General features: G+C 40.0%; 2 protein-coding genes across 2 annotated transcripts; both read left to right on the forward strand.

Annotated features, from left to right (window-relative positions):
• Positions 1 to 4,054: 4,054 nt before the first annotated feature.
• On the forward strand, positions 4,055 to 6,325 carry si:dkey-251i10.2 (uncharacterized protein LOC562682 homolog). The gene is made up of 5 exons (XM_061039347.1): positions 4,055 to 4,339; positions 4,730 to 4,842; positions 5,049 to 5,158; positions 5,902 to 5,966; positions 6,191 to 6,325. Exons 1-5 carry the CDS (start codon positions 4,147 to 4,149, stop codon positions 6,307 to 6,309), a joined length of 600 nt encoding a protein of 199 aa, XP_060895330.1. The 5' UTR covers positions 4,055 to 4,146; the 3' UTR covers positions 6,310 to 6,325.
• Positions 6,326 to 11,845: 5,520 nt separating this feature from the next.
• On the forward strand, positions 11,846 to 27,488 carry opn4xb (opsin 4xb). The gene is made up of 9 exons (XM_061038874.1): positions 11,846 to 12,151; positions 19,047 to 19,180; positions 19,300 to 19,503; positions 20,692 to 20,863; positions 22,148 to 22,309; positions 24,226 to 24,333; positions 25,332 to 25,503; positions 25,740 to 25,883; positions 26,577 to 27,488. Exons 1-9 carry the CDS (start codon positions 11,985 to 11,987, stop codon positions 26,985 to 26,987), a joined length of 1,674 nt encoding a protein of 557 aa, XP_060894857.1. The 5' UTR covers positions 11,846 to 11,984; the 3' UTR covers positions 26,988 to 27,488.
• The last annotated feature ends 116 nt before the right edge of the window (positions 27,489 to 27,604 follow it).

A 27,604-nucleotide genomic window follows, 5' to 3' on the forward strand; every position in this document is an offset into this window, starting at 1 on the left:
AGATAACTGTAGGCTGTGTCAGGTTAAACTGGCATATCAACCTGTGCAGTGCCTAATCCCATTCAGCACAGGCACAGGGATGTTAAGTTGCAGGTGGGGCTAGCACTGCTAGCTAACGTTAGCCTCACTCGGCAAACCAAATCACACAGTTTACCCGCAGACAATTTTAAATTAATTGTGATCAATTTTGACTGTTTTTTTTAGCCTTTTAATACCTTTAGAGTAGTCGGTTAAACAGAAGTTTAATTAGTTATTCGATGTGAACTTAAAGGATGTAACGTCATGATAGACAGCTCTGATGACTAATTTACCAAATTAGCAGAGTAGAGGAGATACAGAGAGAGGAAATGGTTACATACATTATACAAGAGTCATTGAAGTTTACATAACTGAATGGTTATACTTCAAATAAACTGCAGTTTTATCAGTAAGTGTAAATGCATGTTTCCGTTTGTTGAGGGGCGGGACATAAATAAAGCAGCTCCAGCAGCTGATCCCTTACGAGCATGCCTTGGCTCCAAATTATGCCACCAGTCGCGGGGCTAATCCGGCTTCAGTTTTGTCCAACAGAAGGAGATGGAGACGTCCATATGAATATACTGTCAATGAGGTAAACCTGTGAAGGCTTCGTTACTGCTGTGCTGAGACATGTTGTACATAGAGAACTGGAAACAGAAAGTAGAAACATGTTTTGCATACAGACACAGTACAGAAATGTAAATCTCTGTGTAGAGTTATTCTGCCGCCTCTTACAGCATCGACCTGTAAATGGTAGGAGATTGAAGGAAATTACAGGAACAGTTGTTTGACCTGTGTCTGTGTGTTTTTTCAATCCTTGCTCATATAAGCTGTTGTAACTGTGTTACCAAACAAGGTGATGTTCTGTTGGGGCTTGTATTCCTCATGTTCATCGCTCTAACAGATAATATTGTTTTTTAGGCATCTACAGGCTTGCTCCAACAATATTTTGTTGTACTTGTACAGTGACAATAAAGATATCTTATCTGATGTGTCATGAAACTGGGTTCACTATAGGGGTTCCACAGACTTGTCAACTAGTCGACTTTACAGCTGTGTGATGAACCTTTATTCCTTGATGTCGACTAATCTCTTATCAGGATAGAAAAATCTTAACCTGTGACTGAGCAGGACTATGACAGGGAGCAGGCAGAGTTGTTTTCTTTCCCAAATCTGACTTTTTTTCTTTGCACTCACATATGGGAGGTCACTAGCAAAGGACCACGCTGTCACAACAATATGTGCTTCAGATATTCAACGATAGATCATATGAATGATGAGACAGATGAATGTATGTTGAGCTAATGATTATGATGGAAGAGGATGTTGTCAGTCAGCTGGTCTGGGAGGATGGACTGCAGTATATCGCTGCCCCCTCCCATGCCTCTAGCTTTAGCATCATTCTATATTTATTATCATGTTCATCTCAGCATTTTTTGCACTACTCACCACTGCACTATTGTCTTATTTAGCCTTATATATTTTAGTGTATTTTGTTGATTATATTATGTTTAATGTTTAAATTTGTTCATTGAGAGCACAGTTACTGAAGACAAATTCCGTGAGTGTGTGTAAGCATACATGGCCAATAAAGCTGATTCTATTCTATTCTATCCTTAGGATAAATATCGAGCCTATGCGACGGTCTGACAGAGCTGGCTTAGCAGGACGCTGTGTTGCATGTGTGCTGTTAATGTCATTTCTCCTCCATCTATAATGGAGGACATGTATAAACAACTTCAACTCAAGTCCTTCTTAGTCTCCTGAACCTTTCTTGTGTGACCTCAAGCATCTACCAATTTCCTCAGCATTGGTGTCTTGAGCTTTGCAGAGTTGCTCCGTTTTCATGCTGCATCATAATGGTTGTGTTGTTCATCAGTCTCTTGAAATATTCTCAAACTGTTTCTTATCTTGTACACTTCCGCTTTGAAACAAGACTTTAAGATTTAAAAACCTCAAAATCTCCCCTGGCTTCCACCATCTTTGATCACCTCTCTTCTTCAGTTACTGACAACAGACCAGTGACGCCAAAAGTAATGCAATGTGTATTTTTGTCAAATCGATTTAAATTGTCCATATTTGTATCCATTTTTAACTGCGTTGCGAGGCTTCTTTACATCCCCATCTCAAATGAATTCAAGACTAAATTGTCTTGAAAATTTCCCAGTCTTGTTAGTGAAAAAAAAAAAACAGGCTTTGTCTAGCTGCATAAATATTTCCTGACCTTTTCATTAGAGACTCAAAGATATGGCTTTATATAGAAAACAGAACACTCTGTTCCACAACCAGTGTGACAATGCAAGGGAAATTAATTAGTTAGCGTGAGCCCCATCAATGATTCAGAAAACAGCTGGTACCATGCATTATCACTCAACTTTGCATTTATATATTACATATATCTATATATATATATATATGTATATCACTATTCCAGTTTCAAATATAAGCCATAAGGGCTAAAAGGGACCATTTTAAATTAAAAGATAACTGTTGAGGAATGATGCAAGAGAACAATAAGTGGCCCGGAGAAATGTTAAAGCAGGGTGGATGAAACCAGCAGAGACCATATCGTTTCATGGTGCCTGGATGCGTCTGCACCAAAAGCATCATCTTCATATTCCTCTTAGTGTTTAGGTCCCATACAGTCTATGATCATACCAGTTGTTCTCTCTCTTGTAAAATAAATAATACATCTTTTCTGTAGTCACAAGAGCGGAAAAAAAAAATCACTGGATGGACGGATGAAACTCCCCTGATCTGTGATATAGGCTAAGTGGTTTTTTTTTCTTCATTTTTATCCATACAGATTAACATTCAAATCTTCTCAAACAGATATTCTTTTTTTGTTTTCCTTTTTTGTCTCCTGTTTGGTTATTTTAACAATCCTTTATTTTTAGAAACAAAAGATTAAAGGACACAATCATGTCTTGTTGCGACTCACACTAATCCTTTAAGCACAAAGATTAGATTTCCTCCTCCTCCTTAGATTTGTGCTTGGATCATGAATGAGCAGACCTCGAAAGGCTGACTCATGCCACGATGTCGTAAAACTCGAGCCCATATTCATAGGCAGATCCATGTTTCTGTGGAGTACCATTGTTAAGACGTGTGTCGCTGTACAGAGACTACTGTGAAGGTAGAGTCTACAGTATTCATTCTTTATTCTGTTCATGGTTGCATGGGGTTTTACTCAGAGGGAACCCGCACAGGAACTAGGAGAACATGCAAACTCCACGTAAGGCCCCTGTCCGGCCAGGGAATCAAACCAGGAACCTTCATTCTGTAATACCACATCACAGCACTAACCTAATACTGTTCTGTTTTTTGCACTGAGTCAGTGAATGCAAAGCACTGCCTGATGGCAAAAACCTGCTGAAATGCACACAATCCCAATCCAAGGCTGTCAAGGCAAAGCTTACTGGTGATCAGGGTCCCATTTCTGACCTCTGGACTCTGACTCACCATGCTGTGAGGGAGTGGGCATCATCTATCTTAAATTACAAGATGAGAAAAGATCAAGTAAATAGCCAGCTAAGTAAGAAATAGTAGACAGTAAATTAGTCATCATGGAAAATTCTAAAAAAGTAAAATCAATAATTGTAATTGCTGATCAGTCAACATGTTATTTGGTACAAAGTTTCCTCATTGTGTTTCATCTGACAGTAGCTCTTAAATAGATTGTCATATCAAATTGTTCTCAACTGGTCAAAATTGCTGTCAAAAATTTTAATTTGCATTTTATTGACTAAGTGACTTTTTATTTTTGGGAAAGTGTTTTGATCGCACAAAAAGTAACTTCAGAGAAAGCTTGAATAAAGTGGTGCACTGTTAGAGTGTCGACCATGTGATTATCCTTGAAAGTGTCTCTTAACTTTGATTGGCGCAGACGATGGTGGGAAATCACTCTTTGTTCTGCTCTGAAATGCATACATATCACCAAATGAATCAATCATGTGCTGCTGCACAGTGATCAAACCGGAGACAATTTAATTTTTTTGGTTGTGTGACTCAGCAACAGAAGTTTGTTTTTAAGTCTGCTCTGAGCTCACGCTGTAGATTTCCTCCTCACCACAAACCTCTACAGTTTGATATTTTCTCTTGCACTGCGGCAGCTCTTTGTTCAGCCCGATGGATCTGTTGTTGCCTTTTTGTATTATTCTTAAGGTTCTCTGTCATGTTCGTGGTTATCCCTCCGGTGTGCCCACCGGTGCCTGTGAGGATATGATGCCTCGACACTCCGGCGTGCAGCCTCAGCCTTTTCCTCTACCCTACACCATTGTCACCAACACAAGGACGTTTCAGCCTGGACAGCCCGTTACAGGTGAGATATTCTCTGTGTGAACTTACAGAATTACAAAATATTAAAATGAGTAAGCTGACACTTTGCAAAGACGTGCAATTAAAAGATTTATTCAAAAGAAGACATTCCATAAAGAGACTGAAAATAATTATGTCACACTTTAAAGATAAGACAGGGCTTTAATATTCCAGATATGTGCAGCTATCTTTGCAGTCAGTAAGGTTCCAGAAAACATGCAGAAATATGGATGATATGAACGCAGAGCAGAGGCAGAAGGCTGAGTCCGTATCTGGGTGCATATGGGGCGTAGAGCATAAATAAGCCTTTAGTCTTAAAACTGTCACCATCACTGTCAAATGAGAGAATTATAAAATTATGAAGTAACTGCTATTTTCTTGTGTTTCCTTGCAGTGACAGTGAGAGGACCAGATTACAGAGGTGTGCTTCTGGAGGCTCGGACATTCGGCAACACAAATGCTTTGGGAAGCTGGCAGCTGCCTCCACCAGACACAAAGTTTCTTCAGGTGAGCCTCAGGGGTTTTCCTTCAGAGTTTTTTTTTTTTTTACAATAGTGGCATTGCAAAGAAGGTGCTTGTTGTGCTTAATGGAGACCACAACACAACATTTTTCAAACATTTGACTGCTAAATTCATTCTCTCACAATGGGCTTTTTAATGTGAACATTTCAATTTCTCAGTAGTTTCTAAAGAGTGTGTCTTTATGTTTGCAGTGCACAGGGAATCCACAGGGTGCTGTCACTCACTCCAACACCAACCTGAAGGGCAACACCACTGTGTACAGCTGGATACCACCCGACTCTGCAAGCCCCGTCTACTTCATGTAAATCAAATTACTTTTACTTTATTTTACAACCACTAACAAAAATATACACAATTGAAGCTGCATTTGGACCTTAACACTAATGTAGCCTGATTTATACTTCTGAACCAAATCTACGCAATTGCTACACAATAATGGCCTATGCTGCCACAAGCACTACATACTCGTGCGTTAATGTGTATGTGTATCTCTGCCATACTCCGCCTACAGACGCTAGTTGGCAGTGCAATTTCTATGCTTCTTAGCTCCAGTTTCCGGTTCCACAACAATGATGACCCAAACAGAGCATATTACATTGGAGTTAGAGCTGATAAATACTGACCAGCAGTCGATTATACCGCAATTATTGCACAAAAGAATTAAAAGGCGGATCGGAGGAAATTAAAGTATTCCAGCTGAATCAGATGAATCAAACGGCCGGGGAATTTATTGTGCCTGTCTGGCCACTGAGACATAAACGAGGAAATGCACTACTGATATTTTTGGATGTCGCCAGGTAGATGTGATGCATCCATTAATTTTACAATAGAGTACACATAATATGAAAGCCAACACCATGCTACCCAGCAGACCAATCACAGGGCTAGTAGTTACATTTCTGCAGAGGTGCACATCCGGCTGCATACATAGGATATTGTGTAGGTAGAGTGCTGTGTGAACCTACAGGGTGGATTCAAAGTTAAAGTATAAATCAGGCAAATCAGGCTTAAAGTTTATATTCATGGCTGCTCCATCCTTTTCAGGGCCACTGTAGCTCAGCAGCGAGCGGTCTACTGGGTTGGTGTGAGGTCCATGACTCTGACCAGAGGTATGTTCAGCAGGAGACCTAATAAATAAAATACCTAAATGTATCTGACGTTAAGTAGTGGTTGGTTTAATTATCCTTTGTTTTATTTTTTTATGTTCCTCCTGTGTTTCAGTTTCTTCTTTAGGCTCTGTAATGTCATACAATTTCTTAAAATGCTACTTTGAAAAAATACATATAGGACAATCTTATTTGATGATCATACCATATAAACGTTTTTCTCTTAGGGAAACCAGAAGAAGTCAATGTGGCCACCACAGGAGCAAGTGCAGGGATGGCTGAAGAGAAACCTCTGCTTGTTCTCATTGCATGTTTACTGATGTTTCAGGCGCTGGTGTGGAAATAAATATTCCTGCAATCTGTTGGTCTCTGACTTATTCTGGTTAAAAAAATCTGTTGTATGACTTCATATCAAAGACACAGGATGATTGTTGCTTTGGATAAAAGTGTCTGCTAAGTGAATAGTAGAATTTCATTCTTTATATATGGACAAATTGCTAAAACTGTGGCAACTTTATCTAACAGAGCAGCCAACAAAATCATTAAGTGCAAATCCTTAAAAAGCTTTTAAAGTAAAAGGTTTAAAAACTACAATAATACATGTTTAGTACTTCTGTCACTTATGACATTTCATATTGATTTTTTCTGTATTCTTTGTGGATGTATTCTGTCAAACTATTTGTATCTGATCTGATAATCAAGTTAATCTCTCACTTCTCATAAATGAATGCATCAAATTGATTGTCTTCCTTTAAATATCGGAGCGATAGAAAGAGAGAGGTGAAGAGTGAAATTTAATTGATAGAAAGAGGTGTGAGAGAGTGCTGTGGTGCTTTGTTATTGACTCAAATTCATTCCACTTATCGAAGAGCGTGTTATGACCCGTTTTTCCCTCACGGTTTGATCTATAACCTAGATTCCCAACATGTTGCTTAACAATAACCCAGGCAGACACTAAAGAGGCTTAAGATTTAAAGCTCTTTACCATATCCAACATATCCTGTTTGACTTCCATTTCCCCCCTGCTGCTGCAGCTCCACACACCTTCACTTGAAACCACAGGAGCATGAACAAAAGGTCTACTGTCTGAGAGTAAATGTATCGCTTTGAATTACAACTTGTTTAGGGTTACACATCTCACATCGCTTTGATGAAGACTTCTTCAGGTTAACAAGTGATATTTAAAATTACACCATTTCCTTGAAATAAATCACAGAGGCAGAGAGAGAGCAGACACAGAATCGTCTTTCTACAGTATGATAGAAATAAACTTCTAATGAAGATAAAATCCAAAACGTCAGCTTGCTTTAAGAAACCGCTTCTACTTTCCATCTGAAAACAACAGCGTCATCTGCATAACAACATACACAGAACTTTTTAAACTTGGGTAATTATTGCGACACAATCCATTACAGTCAAACCAGTTCTTCTATTTTGTAGTATGTACTTATCATGGTCTTTTTTTCTGAAGAAACTGTGTTCACAAGACAGCTGGATAGTGAATAAAAAAGGTGGTGTTGTTCTCTGCAGGAAAGGACAACAATACTCCCGACTCTCCTTTGCTGGCATATATCAAATATGTTACATTTTGAGAACACTGAACTAGCTTACAGCCAAATTGGTAGCAGACACTGGAAGACATTATCTGCACAGAAAACTAAATTTTCTTGACAAAGTGTTGCATGTAAATTATCCCAAAAGACACCAACACCACAAATACGACCGAGATGGTGAGTTGACTCAATACGCTGAAGTGACACCAATCACAGAGCTTGTAGCTATAACTCAACCTGGCCAAGCCTTTAATTTATATATTATACTAAGCCTTGGTGTATTCGATATTTTTTTATATATCTTAAGCCTTACTGGAATATAAATGTGGGAGTAATGAAAAGATACATTAGCATGTTAAAATAGTGTTTTTCTTAGTGTTTTTTGGGGTGGGATGTTAAGGGGATTGGCTCACTTTTGAAGCCTTTGTTTTTCGTAAATACCCTAACTGGGATTAAAAAGTGCGCTTACCACTTCAACTGAACAGACCTCCACAATCATCCTCTGTGAGGTCGTTGGGATAACTTCTTTCTTCCTATGTCATAAAGTATTGATCTTCAGCTGGCTCGTGCACCAGAATGTGCTGCCCTGGTCATGGTGCCAGCACCACTCAATAGTAATTAGTCTCTTTCCACTGTGGGCCCAAAAGTCCAATATATCTTTAAACAGGGGGATTCAAGCTGTAGACTTAAACACCAGTGCTACCAGCCAGTTCAATGGTAACTGAGTCATTGACAAGTGGAATACTGACCTCCTTTGTCATGGCCATGGTCCATGAATACCACAACACTGATTTATTTTTTCCATCAAGACAAGGTCATTCATCAAGATAGTTCTGAATGAAATCAGGGGGACGCTACAGATCCGCAGTTTGAAGATCAGACACACTGCCTTAAAACCTGACAGACTAGCAGACAATATCTTAGTATGGAAAAACTCATCCATCCCTTTAAGCAATATATGTGTACCACAATTTATTCTGGAAACACAAAACAAGCAGGTGACCTCGCTCGTTTAGGATGCTTTCCATTTTAAAAAGCACAACAATATCAAGTTAGGTAAGACTTAAGTTTAGTCAACAACCTCATTGGTCAAGCTTTTATCTGAGAGTCAGGTCTAAAGATCTTCTGGAACATGCCTCAATAATAATCACAATTTTTGTTTGTTGAATGGAGGTCAGATGGATCATTTCTGGTGCATTTCAGGTAGTCAGAGAATGTAAACGCTGATAGATTTGTCACATAAATTGAAATATTGGATCTATAATGGATTTTAAGTTGCACTTTAATTTAAATATCTGTTTATAGCGACGGATAAATCATCGTCGTGCAACAGATGGAAGAGGGTACGTCGTTTTTTGCTGTCCACACAGACTGTTTCTCCTTTCTCCTTGTGATTTGTAATTGGTCAATACAGCTCAGAGTACAAATTTACTAGAAATGGAAACCAGAAAATGTTTTATGCTGAAACTCCAGACCCCGCTGTACAGATTCTACATTTCTATGTAATAGTTAATTTGGTGTCTTTTTATGATGTTTGCAGGTTTTTAGAGTTGGAAATTGAGAATCTTGTACAAAATAAAAATGGCTGATATAGCAACAGATGTCACGTTACATATTTCCTTGTTCTGCTGACACACAGCATGAACAAAAACACAGCCGTGATTAGGTCAGCAATACTGTCAGAACTCTAATCCTTTCAAACATCTGCACTGTCTGCTTTATTAATGTAGTGAATAAATAAACATACACAAAGCCACATGACATCCAAGCACCCCCCCCCCCCCCCCCCCCACACACACATACATACTGTATGACCTACGTACATGTAGATTTTCATATAAAGTCTCATTCCAGGCAGATCAAACAGTGATCCACATGCATGCACAGTGTGCAGATTAAGGCTATCCCTTTGCTGTAGGGGCTTAGTTGACATCTCTGTGTAAGCTCTGCATTCTTCACCTCCCTCTCTTTCCCTTCATCTCTTCACACCAACACGTCCAGCACCATAAAAAGCAATGACTGATTGAACTTGTCCCTGTTTGCTCTCCAATATGGCACCTATATCGAAATGTCCATTTCTATCAATTAAAATCTTCTCATAGTGAACACGATGCAAACTTGTTACATAATTCAACCAAGTGATGCCTTAGGATGGTTTCACACTCGAGAGCCAGGCCCAGATCCCAGTACGCTTGACCCTAAATTTGATCATTGTGAACGCACCGTACTCATACTGTACTCAGGGTGTAACGTACCCGAGTCCGCTTGAAGATGTACTCGAGTACGGTCGGCGGGAGTTGTGAAGGCATCTGTGCCCAATCAATGGATTAGACCGCTATATGAATTCTAAACGGCTCCTGACCCTTCAAAAATCGTCATCGCCTGTTTCACTCTCTGAGCTGCACGATACATGTGGAAGTAGGAAGAGGGTCGTTGTTGGCATCTCAGAAATAATTAAATCATCCACCAGTTGTTAGGACGGACTCAGTCTGCGAGTGGTTGCCATGGTGGCTTCTTGGCGGACTTGCAAACCAACTCTGTGCAAACTGCCACCTGCTGTATCTGACTGTGTACATACATACAAGTTTACACTGGCACTGAGCGGTGTTACCAAATGTGAACACAGGCCAGCGGGGGAGGGGGGAGCAATGGAGCTTGGGTACAGTACAAAACAATCGTGCTTAATGTGAAAACGCCCTTAAATACTGTCAGATGATGGCTTTGTAGATCTCAGTTGTTTGTCAATTGTTTTGCCTTCAAATTCAATTCTTTACACTCTGAAAAAATATGTGCACATTTATCTTAATGTCACGATTCCATTGTTTTCCATTTACTGTTATGACAGTTGTAATAATGATACTTTAGTTATGTGGCACATTTCAGAACAGGAATACAAAGTCAGAAGAGACAATCCCAATACTGTAAAAACACACAAAACACAACATGCAAGCATACAGTTAAAGGCCCTTGAAAAAGAAAATGTAACTTAAGTCAAGTAATAAAATAACGTAAAAAATATGCACTCTAGAAGACAAGACAAGATTTTAAAGCAGAATAAGTATCTGCTGATAACAAGGAGACTCTTCCAAGGCTGAGGAGCTTTGACCGCCACCTTGACTCTGTTGTGGTTAATTGAGAGATGAATATCCTAAGTGCTCGTTTGGCTTTGGAGATAACTCTTTTTAGTGCTCTTGAACCAGAGGAAACAGAGGTTTTCTTACAGCTAGCTCTCACGGTTTCATAAACCTGTTACTTCAGCTAAAAGGGAAAGCATGTTATGTTGAAGCGTGTGCATCATGGTGTGAGCTCTGATAAATCGGCTGTGTAAGTTGGGAGTGGTAAGACCAATTACTTCCTTTCACCATGAATGATCTTAATGAATCCGTGCGTGTCGTCCTTGTGTGCAACATGCATCAGCGCTCGCAAACATGCAAGAGCTTTTCGCAGACATAGTCATCATTATGTGCATGTCCGGCTTACTGAGCCCGATGCACGTTTGAGCTGAAATGGCTGTTAATACTGCTGGTGTTAGTGAACATCAAGTCTGTTATGTAAGAATCCCGTAGTTTAAGGGTTAGAGCTCAGGGCTGGGCGATATTACATCAAGCGCAGAGAGAGAGAGAGAGTGGGGCGAGGAAGGCAGAGTGTATTAAGGGAGAGGGAGGGAATATGGTAAGGGGGGCAGGGTTGAGGGAGACATAGAGAGAGAGAGAGAGAGAGAGCAATGAGATGATGTCAGGAGTCAGTAGTTGGCAAGATTATCAGAGACAGGCCACTGAATCAGAGCTTGGTGCACAGCTGGTGTGACGGCTGAAGAGGCTGCAGGCTTACGCTGAGTGGACGGAATCGGAGAGTGAAAATATTCACCAACTGTGGGATTTAATTTTCCCGGACAACTGAATACCCGGAGTAAAGACTTGGAGGCTACAGGTGGAACTTGTTGAATGAATGTTGCTCCTAAAGTACTTTAGGGGATATATAGAAGTTCTTTCTCATGTGAACAAAATGTGTGAACAGCTGTGGACTACATCTGGAATGTAACACCACTGGACGGAGAAGTAAAAGGGACTCTTATTTCTATTTTTTTAAAGATTTATTTATTTTGTACTGATCATCTTTTTTGATTCTTCTCGCTTTCTCTGAAGAAGTAACACAAGGATTCAAAATGTGTTCATTTTGATGTGTCAAATCTTCCACAAGAGAAGATTGAGAGACGAGAAGTCCTCCAACATCTGGGACATAGAAGTGTATGGATGATTTCTGATGTTCTGCTCTTTTTTCTTTTTTTTTTTTAATATGAATTAATTTCATGTTGCACTTTCCAAAGAAGATCCTACACATCTCCTGTGCATCTGTGGTGCGAATGAAATTACGATGAAAGCCCAACACTTGCAAAACAGAGTGGATTACAAACAGGTACACCCACTGCGTCCTGCCAGGTTGTCAGTCCGGATGAGGCACTCGAACCATGTGGTCCACTGAGAGCATGGAGCACGAGACAGCACACACCCAGAGCAGCTTCTTCACCAAGGTGGAAGTGCCGGACCATGTTCACTACATCGTCGCCCTGTTCGTCTTCATCATCGGGGTGCTGGGCATCACTGGCAATGCGCTGGTTATGTTCGCCTTCTACAGGTGGGTTTGTTATTGTGTTGGTCCTTTTCACTAGATTTTATCCAAGTATTCAAAAGCCAAGATTTCCCCTCAAAAAATGTATTTTGAATCCTGATACATCTTTTAATCAGAGCCTAAAGAGATCGACCTGTGGTGTCCAATCAAAGTCAAATGGAAAGACTGACAGAAAGACCAAGGTGTGTGTAAATAATATAAAAACACATTAAAATACTGTAATCATCATACAGGTGTGCAGGTGGGACATTCTTTTGTGGTTTTGGTTTTTAGTAGAAAAGTCTTCATATTTCTGATTGAGGTGGCCAAAGTTAAACTCAAACTTCAAACATTGTTACTCGCAGAATTATCGTCAGGGTTTATTTTGATATTTTAACTCTCCAAATGTTTTCCATAAAGCCGATGATGAACTGCATCTCACTCAGTCTCCTGAAGATGATAAAGGGTGTTGAAATTAAATGTTCCTACGATGCATTGTGATGCAGACGTGGACGATTCTTCATCGGTGCACTGACAGAAGATAATCGATTATTGCGTACTGACATTGTAGATTTTTCGGCAACAGCTGGAAGTGTTTTTTGGGCATTGACTTCTAAAGAACTTTCTATATGTGTTTGTCTTCATTGTTGAAAAAGTAGCCATGTGATGTAGCCTAATATAGAAAATTGAGGATGCAACCCCATCGTGATGCATCGTAATATCGAATTGTTGACCGGATCATCGTAATTGAATTATGAGACCAGTGAAGATGCACAGCACTAAAAATGACGTCAGCAAATCTGTCCTGTTGCCCTGAGTAACGATGTCAAAAAAAATATTAAGCTTCATTTCAAATAAAGAACCTTTTCAGCATGTTAGGAGCAAAACGTAAAATGACCCATTACTAGTGTATGGTTGTTACAGCTGTATGTTTCCCTGTTGTTTGTCTCTTCTTCCCTTTGTGTTGTCTTCAGATCTGTCGGGCGCACCTGGCCTCAGTGTTTAAAAGCCCAGCGCTGCGTTCAAGAGGAGACAGGCTTTTGGCGTTTAGACTGCTGCGTGCGTGATGTCGCTCAGTCAGAGATTGTGTCTTTGTTGATTTAGTTATTTTGTGTCTCATTAAAATCCCCTCAAACTGTGGGTTGTTGTTAGTCCCTAAGGGTCGCCTTATGGTGGGGCTTAACAATTGTCAATTTACAGCAAAAGTTGTCAGTTCATTACTAAGACCCTATCAAGAGAATTATGTGCTTACCTAGGTGCCTTTTTGTGCCTGGAAATTGGTAAACCTGGTTCCATATGGTGAAGTTTTGTTTTTTAACCATTTAAAGCTCTAAAGGTCGAACCTACTTAGGGATTGCTCTGCTTTTGTACCTCATAGACCTGTGCATAGACCTGTGGTTTGGAAATTTGACCGTTCAGTCAAAGGCCCAAATCAACAGACTCACAAAGACAGCCATGAAAATCATGGGAGTTCATCAACACCCCAGCCTCCAAGACATCTTTCAACAAACCATAATCAGACAGGCACAAAAAATAATCTCAGAGCCATCTCATGTTCTTCACCCTGAGTACCAGCTCCTCCCCTCAGGCCGACGATACAGGACACCCCGAGGGAGGAACAACCGTTTCAGAAATACCTTTGTTCCCTTGTCCATCAAAGCCCTCAACAGTACCTAAACTGTAATGTGTGTGTATACGTGTGCATGTATGAGGTGGTGTGAGTGTGTGTGTGAAGATGTGTAGATGTACCTGCACTGTTATCACTTTTCATAACTATTACATATTTATGGTTTTAGTAATTCACTTGTATGGCATTTTATAGATTATTTAACTGACATGTTTTACTGACAAATGAATGTTTTTTGTTATTTTTTGTTACTGCATCAGAGCTCTGTGAAGTCCAAGACAAATTTCCCACTGGGACAATAAAGTTAATCTTAATCTTAATATAAGTCAAAAGGAATGATAAATATCTATTTAATTGGTCGAGTCTGGACTTCACTTTTGTCTGGAATAAAGGTGTCCCCTCCCTCATTATCTATGTGGACAGTAAGGAGTCCTGTCCCAGTGAGAGCCCAGAGGTTCAGACAGTTCATGTCCACAGTCAGAAACAAAACAAGAGCAAATTGCATCGAGTAGAACATTATTGGCATGTTTACACACAATATAATATAGTTCTGTGAATCAGACCTTTTGATGGAGCAGAGAGCAGTTAGCATATGAGGGACAGTTCATGAGGATGTCAGTGGTTGTGAATTCCTGTGGCTTGAGTTTCCAGAACAAACAGTTAAGCAACATTCATTACAAGCTTCCAAGACGTCACAAAATCCTCTGAAGTAATCAGTAAAGCAATAACCAACTGGATCAAAAATCAAATGCTTATCAGCGTAAACACATGGAAGTCCTTTGAGGCAAGTGAGGAAAAAAAAAAATCTGTTGATGATTTTGATCTTGAGTTTGGCATACCTACCGCCGCCATGTTGATTTTTCTGGAACCAGAAAAAAACAAACATATTTGTGCGAGGAGACCGAGCTTGAGAGGCGAGAGGTTGTTGGCAAACACAAAGCTATCAAAGCTAACCAGTCTGTTCCCGGGCTAATTAATTTTACTGGCAGAAGAGCTTTACCATCATGTATCTTTCAAGATGAGATTGGTTTTGTGGTGGGGAATGTTAGAGTTGTTGTTTTTTTAGACTAAAGTGTTGAGAGCATGTGGAACATAATGATCACTCTGCTATGGCTCACCCATCTCCAGTGAGAGTGTAACAGGTAAACAACATGTAAAGCTAGACTTTGCTTTTTTTTGCACTATGGCCCGCCATTTTCTCTGCAGGTTAAAGTCAACAACAATCCTGACCCCTTTGCACTGCTCACCACTAGTAAATGAATGATATAGAAACACTGGACGAGCTACCAAGCCATGCATGGTGAGCACAACATAGAGTCAGTCATCTCCCAAACAGAAGGTTAGGGGTTCGATCCCCAGCTCCTGCAGCAACATGTCCGATATGTCCTGGGAAAGACATTTAACCCCAAGTTGCTCCCGGTGCTTCATCAGCGTGTGAATGTGTATGAATGGATTAGCTTCTGATGGACACTTTACACAGCAGCCTCTGCCATCAGTGTGTGAATGTGTAGGTGTGACCTGCGGTGTAAAAGTGCTTTAAGTTGTCAGAAGACTAGAAAAGCGCTACAAGCTCAAGTCCATTTACCATTCACCAGTCCAACATAACTGCTTCCTCATGTAAACATATATTAACAACTAGCTTGGCTTATATTGTGCTTTACACAACAGATATAAACTAAAAGAGAGGAGAGTCTTATATCAACTCCAAACTGATCTGATGAGTCAAAGATATGTAATTTATCAAAGTCTTTATATGTCATTTAAAAACATAAATATAATATAAATCAAGTATCTCCTCTGAAAATAACTCTGTGAATCATGACTGTCTACAATGGGTGTAACACCCGAGTCCCACTGTCTGTGATGTTTTCAGAGTTTTCAGAGTCCTATCTTCACTTTGTTTACATCGCCGGGACGGCCGGCTGACTCCTCCCCTCGAGTATAAAAGTTGTTTAATTGAGGGACTAGAGAAAAGAAGAATAACATACTGTACTCACTGCTTAACTGTGTTTCTAGATCACGCTCATTTCAGGTAAATTTACATGCAGTGTGAAGATACGAGCATAATAAAGATCGCTAGCATTAGCATGCTAACACAACAATGCACCGCAAGTTGTTTTGGTTTCATTCTGGCGCTCAAGGGCGACATCTGCTGGATCAAAAAATCACATATAAAGCCTTTAATCAAAGTGCAATATTTTAGATATGACATTAACTTAACGTTACAGTCGTCTGAGTGTCTCAATGATCGTCTTATTTCACATACTTGAGTCCCTGAAAGGCTGACGGCGTACACAAAGCATTACATTAAAACACAACATAAAAGAGCTCATAAACATACAACATATTTCATTACTAAGGTGAAACACGCAAATGCACATTAGCATTAAAGTTGTCTTTACAGACAATAAACAATATGCACCTCATTGTCAAACATTAAATACATTTTTATTTTATTTTTTTACAATTCATAAGGAATATTGTCTCTAGACGATTGACAAAAAAGCAGCTATAAACTATATTCTTTTCATATTATGTACCCAGTGTTAAAAGTGTATGGATTAATTAAATATTCAGTTAAGCATAAAGTATAGGGTAAACCTGGATGTCATGATGAATTAACTGAGATCATTTTAAAACAACACACACGTTATCCTGAGAATAAGATGTTACATGTTTTCAAAGTTGGAAAAGGGAAACAAACAAACAGACACATCTTTTTTTTTATACTCATACTTTTTTTACAACCAAAAATGTTAACTTAGAAAAATGGAAATGGAAAATGGATGATGGAAAACTCAAATCTTCACTTGTTAATTTGTTTTTGTCCAACCTGTTTTTTACAGGTAAGAGGCAAAACGCAGGATCTGAAAAGAACAAAAAATGTACCTACATTAAAAAAGGACAGAAAACACCTTAAAATCACACTTTAAAAATTTTGATTCTAAGAATATTTTTTAAATATCTTTTATCAAGTTTTCCAATTTCCTGTCTTGACTTAAGGGCTTCTTTATGATAAAACAACGAGTTGTGTCTGGGGTGGATAGCTGCTTCCACATAACAAATCAACAGTCCATTCAGAGTGACACGCAACAGGTAGCCTCACAATGAACATCTCTGCACATTTACAGATTACTTTTCTATAACACACTAACACACTTTGAGAATGTAAGACACAGGTAGGTGTGTGTGTGTGTGTGTGTGTGTGTGTGTGTGTGTGTGTGTGTGTGTGTGTGTTCTGTAATTTGTGCCATCACTGACCTCCTTAACTGTTGTAACTGTTTCACAGAAAGTAGGTCAGAGACAGATGCGTATGTGTGTGTGTGTGTGTGTGTGTGTGTGTGCGTGCGTGCATTCTGGGAATTCAATCAGGAGCTTTTATTTTCCATCTGTCCATCATCCTCGAGAGATTAGATGGGCTCGCCATTGTGTTGTGCTTATAATGTGTGTTTACTGAATCAGACATGCGCATGATGTTATGAGTTCCAAGAAAATGTATTCACACACACATACACACACACACACACACACTCACACACACACACTCACTCACACACACACACACACACACACACACACACACACACACACACACACACACACACATACACACACACACACACACACACACAGGTGGAGAGTGATATAATGATGTTTGAAGGCAGATTACACCCGATATGATGATTTTTCTGGGGAACAAAGTAAATGTTGCAGCAACGTGCAGACGCCTCCACACATTCAGTCACACAAACACACACACCAGCAGTGATGTCACAACACACAAACACGTTCTTTATGTCTTCGCAGGCATTAGAAACCCTGATTGTTTTGCTTTCAACCAGGGATTCAGGACACACAGAAACAGGGTTCAATCAATGAAGAGCCGTGGAGGGCAGACGGTGCGGGTCAACTCACCTCTCACTCACGCTGCTTTGAAAACAGGTTCACTCAGAGTTGACCAGTTCAGCTGAGAGCTTATATCTGATTAATGCTCAAATTTGAATAGCACTTTATATATTGAGTTATGCATTCAAATAGAGAAACAGGTGTAACTGAAGTCATTTGACCATTTTTCTTCTCCTTTATAAAAAATCACGATTATCAGAACAGGTATTTGTTGAATTATAAAACTAATGCATGTACAAATATTACCAGGTGTTTCATACACCCTTACAAATAGAAAGGTAATCAATGCAAAAATCAACGAGTGCTGGTACTCAGGGGCGACATCTATTGGATCAAAAAATCTTCTTCATTTAACATGCCACTGTTTTCATTACTGCTTCGATGATTCAACTTCTTTGACGTGAGCTTCAATCCAGTTTCTTTATCCTGCATTTAATCCTCAGGATTATTGGCATTGGCACATTTGTCGACTTGTTGGGAGGAAAGAGCTGTTTTTTTTTTGTCCATTTCATTTTCTCACAGGCTTTACTGTACATTGCTCAAACTTCCCATCCTGAGCAAGAAGTGACTACAAATATAATATTATCTATTGGATAATTTCACCCGTATTTGAAATGTTTATCCAAATGTCACATTACCAACATATTCCTCACCTATCCCTTAATTATTTAAACTTAGGCCCTGTTTACACAACAACTATTTCAGCTGAAGACTAAACTTTTGTTTTGTTTTGGCTGTTCATTCACATGACAACAGCGTTTTTGTAGCCTGAAAACCCAACATTTTTAAAACCGGCTCTAGAGTGCAACATTTTGAAAACCTTCTCCATCATTGTGTAAACTGGCAATATGCAGTTCCTCTGAAAACAAAGGAGCGACAAAAACGTCTCCTCCTTACTTTAACTCTCTCATCCAGGTCTACACTCCCTCCCCCCCACTACGCTTTGCCAATGAAAGGCGTCTGATCCAACCTTCACAACAGGGTCCTAAGACGCTGACTAGACTCTTCTCCTCTATAATTTTCTAGAAATTTCCTGGCTTTGTCACCTGAAGTACAGTAGCAACTCCACCACATTGTCCATCCACACAAAAGTTTGTGTGGTGGCTATTTTTGTACGTGTATACCTCTGTAGAAAGAAGTGTGCATGTTGTGTCATTATGGTTCACTACAGCCTGTGGTTCTCAACAGAACGGGGTCTGACCGTAGAACATTCCTGGATATATATATCTGGAATACAAAAAAGGATTCTGTTAACTGTTTACAGCGCATCGTTTTCATGTACACCTGGCCTTAATGTACAATTCACCTGACAACAACTAACCACACACAAGTGTTCCATGATCACGCTGACCATAAAACTTATATTTTCTCTCCTGTTTGTGTGAATAGCAACAAGAAGCTCCGTAATGTGCCGAACTACTTCATCATGAACCTGGCGGTCAGCGATTTCCTCATGGCGTTCACACAGTCACCCATCTTCTTCATCAACTGTCTCTACAAAGAATGGGCTTTTGGAGAGCTGGGTAATTCTCTTTTTGTTGGTTTTTAATGTATGATGCATTTAAGCAAAGGGATATTTATTGTAGATGATTCTGCAGCTGTAGAGTTATTTTAAAGGTTTGTGTGCGTTTCTTTCCTGTAGGCTGTAAGATGTATGCATTCTGCGGGGCCTTGTTTGGCATTGCCTCCATGATAAACCTGCTGGCCATCTCCATCGATCGCTACCTGGTCATAACCAAGCCTCTGCGGGCCATACACTCGAGCTCCAAACGTAGAACCCTGCTGGCCATCATCCTGGTCTGGCTGTACTCTTTGGCTTGGAGTCTGGCGCCTTTAGTCGGCTGGAGTAAGTTTCTTTTCACCAGGGATCTGTACCATGGTTCAGCATACCCAGGGTATCTTTTGGTTATCTGGCTTCACCAACCCTTAAAAAGGAGTTCATGCTAAACCTTCAAAGGTTTTCAATTTGATGAGCCAGCCAAGGGTTTCTCTCAGCCTGTTTATATACAGTGCAGTGTTAGCAGCCTTCGACCAATCACAATCAGCATGAACAAATTTTCCCATATTTTACAAACTCAGAGCAAACTATATTAGGCTATTAGAAAAATATGATGTCTGCAGCTGACAAATGCAGGAGGAAAAAACCGACAGGAAAAAGACATTAGCTGAGTGTGAATGTGCAAATTAAGGCTAATAAAAGTACTTTCACATCATTGCTGCATTGATGCATGACACAAATCTGACAACTCCTTTTTTTACCCATAAATTAATTCATTGCTTAGATGACTCCTTATTGCATATTGAAAGTTTTAGCTATGAGTTTTTAAAGATCTCAGTATGCTAATCATCATCATGTCATATAAGTACAACAAGTTTTAGGCTACAGTGCTTTCATCAGTCTCTGTTATAGGATGACATCAGTGGAGCACGATAAATCTATTTTAATCATATATCATATAAGAGAAATCAGACGGGGAAGAACAAAGTGTTTGCCAGTTTTTCTTCTTTCTCAACGTTTATGATCAGCTCACAGAGCACCTCAATCAAGACACCTCATTTGTCAGAAAGTGCTTAGTTTTTACAAAATGTGTTATCCAGAACATAACTCGTGTGGAGAAGGTTCTTTAAGGTGTTCAACACAAGTTTCCATGGTGATCTATCCTGGTAGGAGGTGAACCAGCCTTGTAGTACTTAAAACCCAGAGTTAACACCGAACTTAACTCGATAAATAGAAATCCTGCTTCATAGGATACCTGCCATGCTTTTGATTTTCACTTGCCATAATTGATGCGTATTAGTTCTGTACGAAGAAAACAAAACCAGGTAAATGACCTACTTTGACTCCTGGCTGTTGAAAAACTAATGTTTAGTATAAAGTAACTTACCTCCATTCATCAGAGTTCACCTGTGACCTCACTGTACACCTTACCGGACACAACATCAAAGCAACATGTCAAACAGAATACACAAGCATTGATGTTTCCTGGATGTCTCATTCCCTTTTCCATGTTTTTGATCTTCCTTTGCCTTTCAGGCTCCTACATCCCAGAGGGCCTGATGACATCATGTACATGGGATTATGTCACGTACACCTTGGCCAATAGGAGCTACACCATGATGCTGTGCTGCTTTGTTTTCTTCATCCCACTAGGAGTCATCTTTTACTGCTATCTTTTCATGTTTCTGGCAATACGCAGAACAAGCAGGTACTTCGCTCTTCGGTCAAAGAGTATATGAACATTTCTTTTACATGAAAGAGTTTTGATCACAGTCTAAAAATTAAGAATAACCAACATTACAGATAGTAACTCTACATTGAAGTGTGGCTGTTCGGCTTTAGTGGTGAAAGATGATTGTTTAAAGAACGGCGTTGGAGGCAGAAATCTTTGGAAAAGTATCTTGTGATTTTAATAACTGAAACTTGCAAGACAAGAGAAAACCAAAGAGTTTGGGGTAAATTAAGTTAAACCAAAAACAAAAAGCTGACATTTTTTAAATCCATTTGCATATTCACTAAAGTTCCTGAAATTTCAGGGTTCATGTTTGAAGTCAAACAGCTAAAGTTTTCACCCTGACTTTATCCAGACTTTTTGCCAGCACTCTAGTAAAGAAGTTGGGGTGAACCGATGTGTGAACACAGCAGGTAATATTCAGGAAAATTTGGGCGTACCTGCCATACAGTGTCCAGAGGGTTGGCCAGGGGTGGCATACGCCACCCTTGAAATCTGATTCACCAACCAAGGTGCCACCCAAAATCTATGATTGGCTATTTGCTTAATCAGAGGCAGGACTTAAGTACAGATCAATTATTCTGTCTGTTTTCATCAGGGTAATGGTAGTACTTTCAGTTGTAAATTAATACTTCCCTTTTTCCATAAAAATCTACAAGACAAAACTTGTGCACACCGTCCAACCTGCAATAGACTAAATTACCAATACATTTATTTTTGCAAGTTACACAGCATACAAGAGTTTTCATGTAATTTTCTAAGTACTCCAAATCGTGACGATGCACATCTTTGATTTTGGATCCCTTAAGAATCAAGCTAAGAAGATTAATATATTACCAAATTGTGTTTCTTACGAGTACAGATCATTTGCTGGTATAGAAAGGGTAAAAAAATTTAATTCATTTGTGTGCGTGTGCCATCAAATGTCATGCCAACCCAGCATAAGTCAGTGCCCCAGGTGGGCCACCCCATAACAAAGTCTGGACACGCCCCTGACTAGGTCTGACTGCACGTAGCATTGATATAATGCAAAAAAAAAAGTCAGAGGGTTTTCCGCCCCTGGTCTTACACACTGGTTTTCTGCATTTTTATCCTTATACCCACCACCCCTCCTGTCCCAGAGATAAAATCCGCACTTTGAGGGACATGTGTGAATATGCATCTTTGGAAAACTATCAATCACACAAATAACCTGGAACTTTTTTTTCTGGGGGTCTTGATTTATCTTTCACCACCCGATCCCTTCTTCACCACCTACAGGGAAGTGGAGCGACTGGGGACTCAGGTGAGGAAATCCACTCTGATCCAGCAGAAGTCTATCAAGAGCGAGTGGAAGTTGGCAAAGATTGCCTTCGTCGTCATCGTGGTTTATGTCCTCTCCTGGTCGCCGTATGCCTGTGTGACAATGATTTCCTGGTCCGGGTAAGGCTTTTTTCACAGAAGAACTTTAGTTTTGAAGCTGCTTCTGTGTACATTTCTTTTAACAATTTTCTTACAGAGAACATGGGAGTTACAGTACAGGTTGCTAGCAGGATTACAAACTCCACATGGCGAGACAGATGTTCCTCGAAAGAGCTAAACATCTGAATTACTTTTCAGTCCTTCTAGAGATTTATTTTCTTTAAAATGTGGTGTAATACTAAACATGTATCTCGGTAACATTTACATGTGAAAACTCCTCCAAAGAGCTGATGTGTAGACACTATGACAGTCAATAGACGTTTTCACATATGCACTCCGGATAATATCTAGATAATTATAGGAGGACCGCTCCGGAGATTCTTCCGACCTAGCCGTTCACATATGCTCCTCACAGCGGGGGACTTTCCCTGTCAGAGGGGAGGGGGGGCGGGGGATTTCTCGAGGTAAGACGTGACGTAAAAAAACAACCCGGAAGTAGCGGCCGAAGCAACAGAGTCTGCTACACGACGTTAAAATGAGAATATTTGCCTTTATATCAATGTATCAATATCAGTGTAATCCAATGGAATGACAACATCCACAACAGAGAGGAGAACAACATACTGACGAACAGAAAACACAATGCAGACGTTTAATTATGTGCACGGAGATCGTAGAGGTCGCGTGCAGACACACTGTATATAAACGTCATTCTCTTTCTATTGGCTCGAGTTGAAATCTCCGGAGTATATGCTGCCGCGTTCAGACATCAACTCACTCGGACTTTCTGCGGAAAAAATACTAGAGGACTGGAGGAGAAACTCCGGGTAAAGTCTGTGTGAAAAATGCGGCTGTTTGCGTTCACACATAGCCTAAAAAACCTCCGGGTAGCCAAATTTCCGGAGTTTTCCGTATGTGTGAAAAGGGTTAATGTAATTCAAAACCTCCATGATTTAGCTCAAACATAAATAAGCTTTCTGCTGCATTGTATTCATTATTCACAGATTTAAAAGTATCATTGGGGGACCCTTTAAAAAGTCTCTAAAATTAGTGAAAAATTAGGGAATCGTAAATTAAAGATTCCTAAAAAATGTAAATCATGGAGCGGGGAACTTGTTTTTCGGACCACTTGTTCCTGGGACATGTGAGCCTTGTCCGGTGAAGGCTAAGTCTCTCACTGCATTACTGACAAGTGTGGGAAATATTTTACTCACCATCACCAACGTTGGGTGATTTTCACGTTGTTCTAGGGTTAAGCGTCTTTGAGTATTTAGAGAAGTGCTTTAAAAGTCTAATGCATTATTATTATTATTATTCTTTCTAAAGCCTCTTTCTTTAAAAAGGGTTCTATAATTTTAATACATTCGTTGATGATAACAGCGTTTCCATGGTTTCAGGGGACTTCAATTCTGATGTGCGTCTCTCCAAAACGGCGTTCACTGTGTCATTATGTAATGTATGTTGGAGGTACTGGGCCTCCGGCTGAGTGACATACAACAGACGGTGAAGTTGTTCATATCTCCTCTGCTTATCCGACCTATCACAACATTCACTCAACCACATGTTTCTCCAGGGGTTTACAGTGGGAATGAATGTGGTTATGTAACTCAGAAATCACATCTTTTAGCCAGCTCATTCATGGGGCAAAGGTAACGCGCTCACACACACACACACACACACACACACACACACACACACACACACGCACACACACACACACACACACACATACAGAGCCGAGCTCACACAGTCAGATAGACTTAACAACCCATCTGTTGCAGCTGGCACATTTGAGCTAATCCCTTACCCGGTGCCACCCTTCATTTTGGATGAAAGATAAAAAGATGACAGAACTTTGAGCTGTGTTTTGACATGTCGTTCTGTCATGCTTAACGTAAAGACTTAAAGATGAGTTTCTGTTGTTCTGACTCTTGCAGGCATGCCAACATCCTGTCCCCGTACTCCAAAGCGGTCCCTGCGATTATAGCAAAAGCCTCCGCTATCTACAACCCGTTCATCTACGCTATCATACACAACAAGTACAGGTAAACCATCAACCAGAGCTGCTGTATTCTCACTCCATTGCCTTATGACTCTTGTATAAAAGGGATGTTTCACTCAACTAAAGATACATATCCTGATACTCAACATCACTACATCTCAATATGATGTTGTCATGATTTTTTGACAATTTTCCAATTTGTTTTTCAATAAAATAAAGTAAATTCATGAATAAATATTATTCTTATATTTAAATTATTTGAAAGTAAAAATGCAACATATGTCCTTTCCTATATTGTTCTTTATATGTAAGTATATGTATATATATATTTGAGGTATAACCACTTTAAAAACAATGTAATTTTTTATTTTGAAACGGACACTGATAAGCGCTACTGCTTCAGTTACTGACATCGAACAAGAGAGGCCGAAAGGATACGAGACAAGACGATACGAGACAAGACGATACGATGCGAGACGATACGAGACGAGACAATATGATATGATAAAACGAGACGAGACAAGACGATACGATGCGAGACGATACGAGACGAGACAATATGATATGATAAAACGAGACGAGACAAGACGATACGATGCGAGACGATACGAGACGAGACAATATGATATGATAAAACGATACGAGACAAGACGATACACTTTACTGCCTCCTTAGGGAAACTTGTCTTAAACTTAAGTGCTGCTCACATTGAGCTGCCTTCACAGTATTAATCATAAACAAAAAAAAACAATAGAAGCAAATCTCAATCTACATGTAAACACAGAAACACATACCAACGAAAACCACATGCAACATATCTTGCACATTACCCATAATGCACTTCATTCGCATAAAAAAACCCATACATAAGTGAAAAAGAATAGAACGAATTGATTTTATTACACAACCCATGCAGCCTTAAGAAACATTATTTAAAAAAGTAACAACTTGAATGTATTTGAAGTCTTTTTTGGTAGTTTTTTATTTAACGTTCTTACATAAACTGACTCAATGTTTTCCTCTTGTTGTGTGCATCATCAGGATGACGCTGGCAGACAAGTTTCCCTGCCTGTCGTTCCTGTCCCCTGCTCCTCGAAAGGAGTGCGTCTCCTCCTCCTCCATCAGTGAGTCCTCTTACAGGGACTCCATCATCAGCAGACAGTCCATATCATCCAGGACTCTCTTTAAAACCCGAAACTGCTCACCTGCGATGGTAATGTCACCAATCTTTACTTTATGCAAATCAAGATCCTGAGTATTGGCCAACAATCGAACAGTTTTTAACATCATGGAAACTTTCAAAGATTAACCGATATTGTTTGCAAATGTGTGAAAAAAACAAATTCTTGAAACTTTCTGAGCCATACACCAAAGATAGCTTTTTCATATTCAAGTTTTTAATCAAAAATATATATTTTAAAAACCCTTTAGTTGTGTTTTATCCTGCAGACATTAAGGGATGTAGAGATGGAATCTCTGGGAAGAAAGTCGTGTGATTCCTTCAGAAGCATGTCGTCGTACAATCAGTCTGTTCGAGGCAGGTCCTCCAGGAGACGATCGGCAAAGACCTCCAACACCAAAGTAGTCGAGAAGGTGAGTAGCCTGGTCACACAGGCACAAAACCCCAGATTTTTGATTTGTGCTGCAGGTTTGTTCTGCCAGCCCTGAATAAAATTCTCCAAAAAGTCGGGGTGAGCTGATGTGTGAACAGGGCGCAGTATGAAGCTAGTGGGCGGGGTTGATGATGTTTTTATCCTGCATCTGCTGCCTGACCGGTGTGATCTTTGTGCACGTATTCAAGCTGCTTCACACTCTTTTCTGCTCGCCGGTGTTCATTTCCACTCATTCGTTTTTACTCTGAATATGTCCAGTTACACGTAGCACCGATATAGGAATAAAAAAAACATCATCATAGTGCCTGACTCTGTTGCTTTGTCCGCCATCTTTGATATGTTACAAGCATTATAGACTTCCACAGCATCCTTTTCACGTCATGTCTTACCTCCTGACACACCCTCATTTTAAAAGCACAAATCTCCCGCTGTGAGGAACATGTGTGAAAGAGTCACACAGAAGACCCTGACATTTTCTAGATATTTTCAGGAGTGCATGTTGGAAAAAGGCTTAATTGTGAAATCATCTCAATGTTTTTTAAAGTTTTTTTTTTTTACTAAATGTGCTTGAAGGTGTTTGCATGTTGGTTTTATTTGCCTGTGGTGCATGCATCCATGTTCTTGTGTAAAATTGTGTTTGTACGTCTATTTTTTTTCCCCTTCACATTACCAGCATCCATCTACCATCTGTGATCCGTCGAGCACCTGCGAGCACGAACTGGTTTCCAACTCTCTCTCCATCGCCACTGTCCCCCTGCTAGTTCTTACCAGGAGGCGCAGCCAGAGTCTGACCAACGACGTGTCAGAAGCCGGGGAGGAGAAATGCAGCATGGGCGACAGGCGGAGCTGCCACCACAAGAGCAACTCTTTCGACTCGCTGAGTGTCGGGAGGATATCGTCCGCTGATCCCAAGTCGCCTCAGGGTGTGCCGCGCATCATCGTCATCAGTCCCACATCGGAGAGCAGCCTCATGAAGCAGGACAGTGTCTGCTTGGAGGACAACGTCGACGGAATGGTGAACAATGTTTTTGTCAGCATGGAGTTCTCCTCAGAAGTCCTTGAGGCAGTCGAGCTTATCGCTTGATCATCTGGACAACAATGACCCCTGTTCTCTTTTCCCCTGAAGCCGTATTATTTATTCTAATTTGGGACCACAGAGCACACCACACTTTGTTCAGGACATCAATCCACTAAAAGTTCAAATTCACTGTCTGTTTCTGAGCTTGATGACTCATCCTCAAAGTCAAAAGATATGCCACTCGGATTGCCAAGATAACTGAAGCGCAGCGGAAAAGTTTGAATCGCAAAATGAAACGTTATGTAATCGGTATGCAGTGAACAAATCTTGTCCGGCTTTGGCAGGGACAGGGATGCCCCGAGGGGCAGCATGGGTGGCAGCATTTTTCCTGTTAGATCCCTCAAAAATGACGAGTGTAACAGCATTTCTCCATGAACTTTTTTGCCAAAGCTTGACAGATACAATTTATGGTTTAGGTATTCATGCTAAAATACAAGAAAAGTGATGTACAGTGTTAAGTTGAGAGGTTTGTTTTTAGTTGATTTAAGACATCTTTGGTATCTCTGCATCTCGTGAAAAATTCGGTATCTCAGTACAAGTGTTTGAAGTAAATATAATACATTCTTGTCTTGTGGTAGTAAAGCAGTGTGAACCTCTCCAACGTTTCATTGGCTGGGAGATTC

Source organism: Labrus mixtus, chromosome 5 (assembly GCF_963584025.1).
Source record: "Labrus mixtus chromosome 5, fLabMix1.1, whole genome shotgun sequence".
Taxonomy (NCBI): domain Eukaryota; kingdom Metazoa; phylum Chordata; class Actinopteri; order Labriformes; family Labridae; genus Labrus; species Labrus mixtus.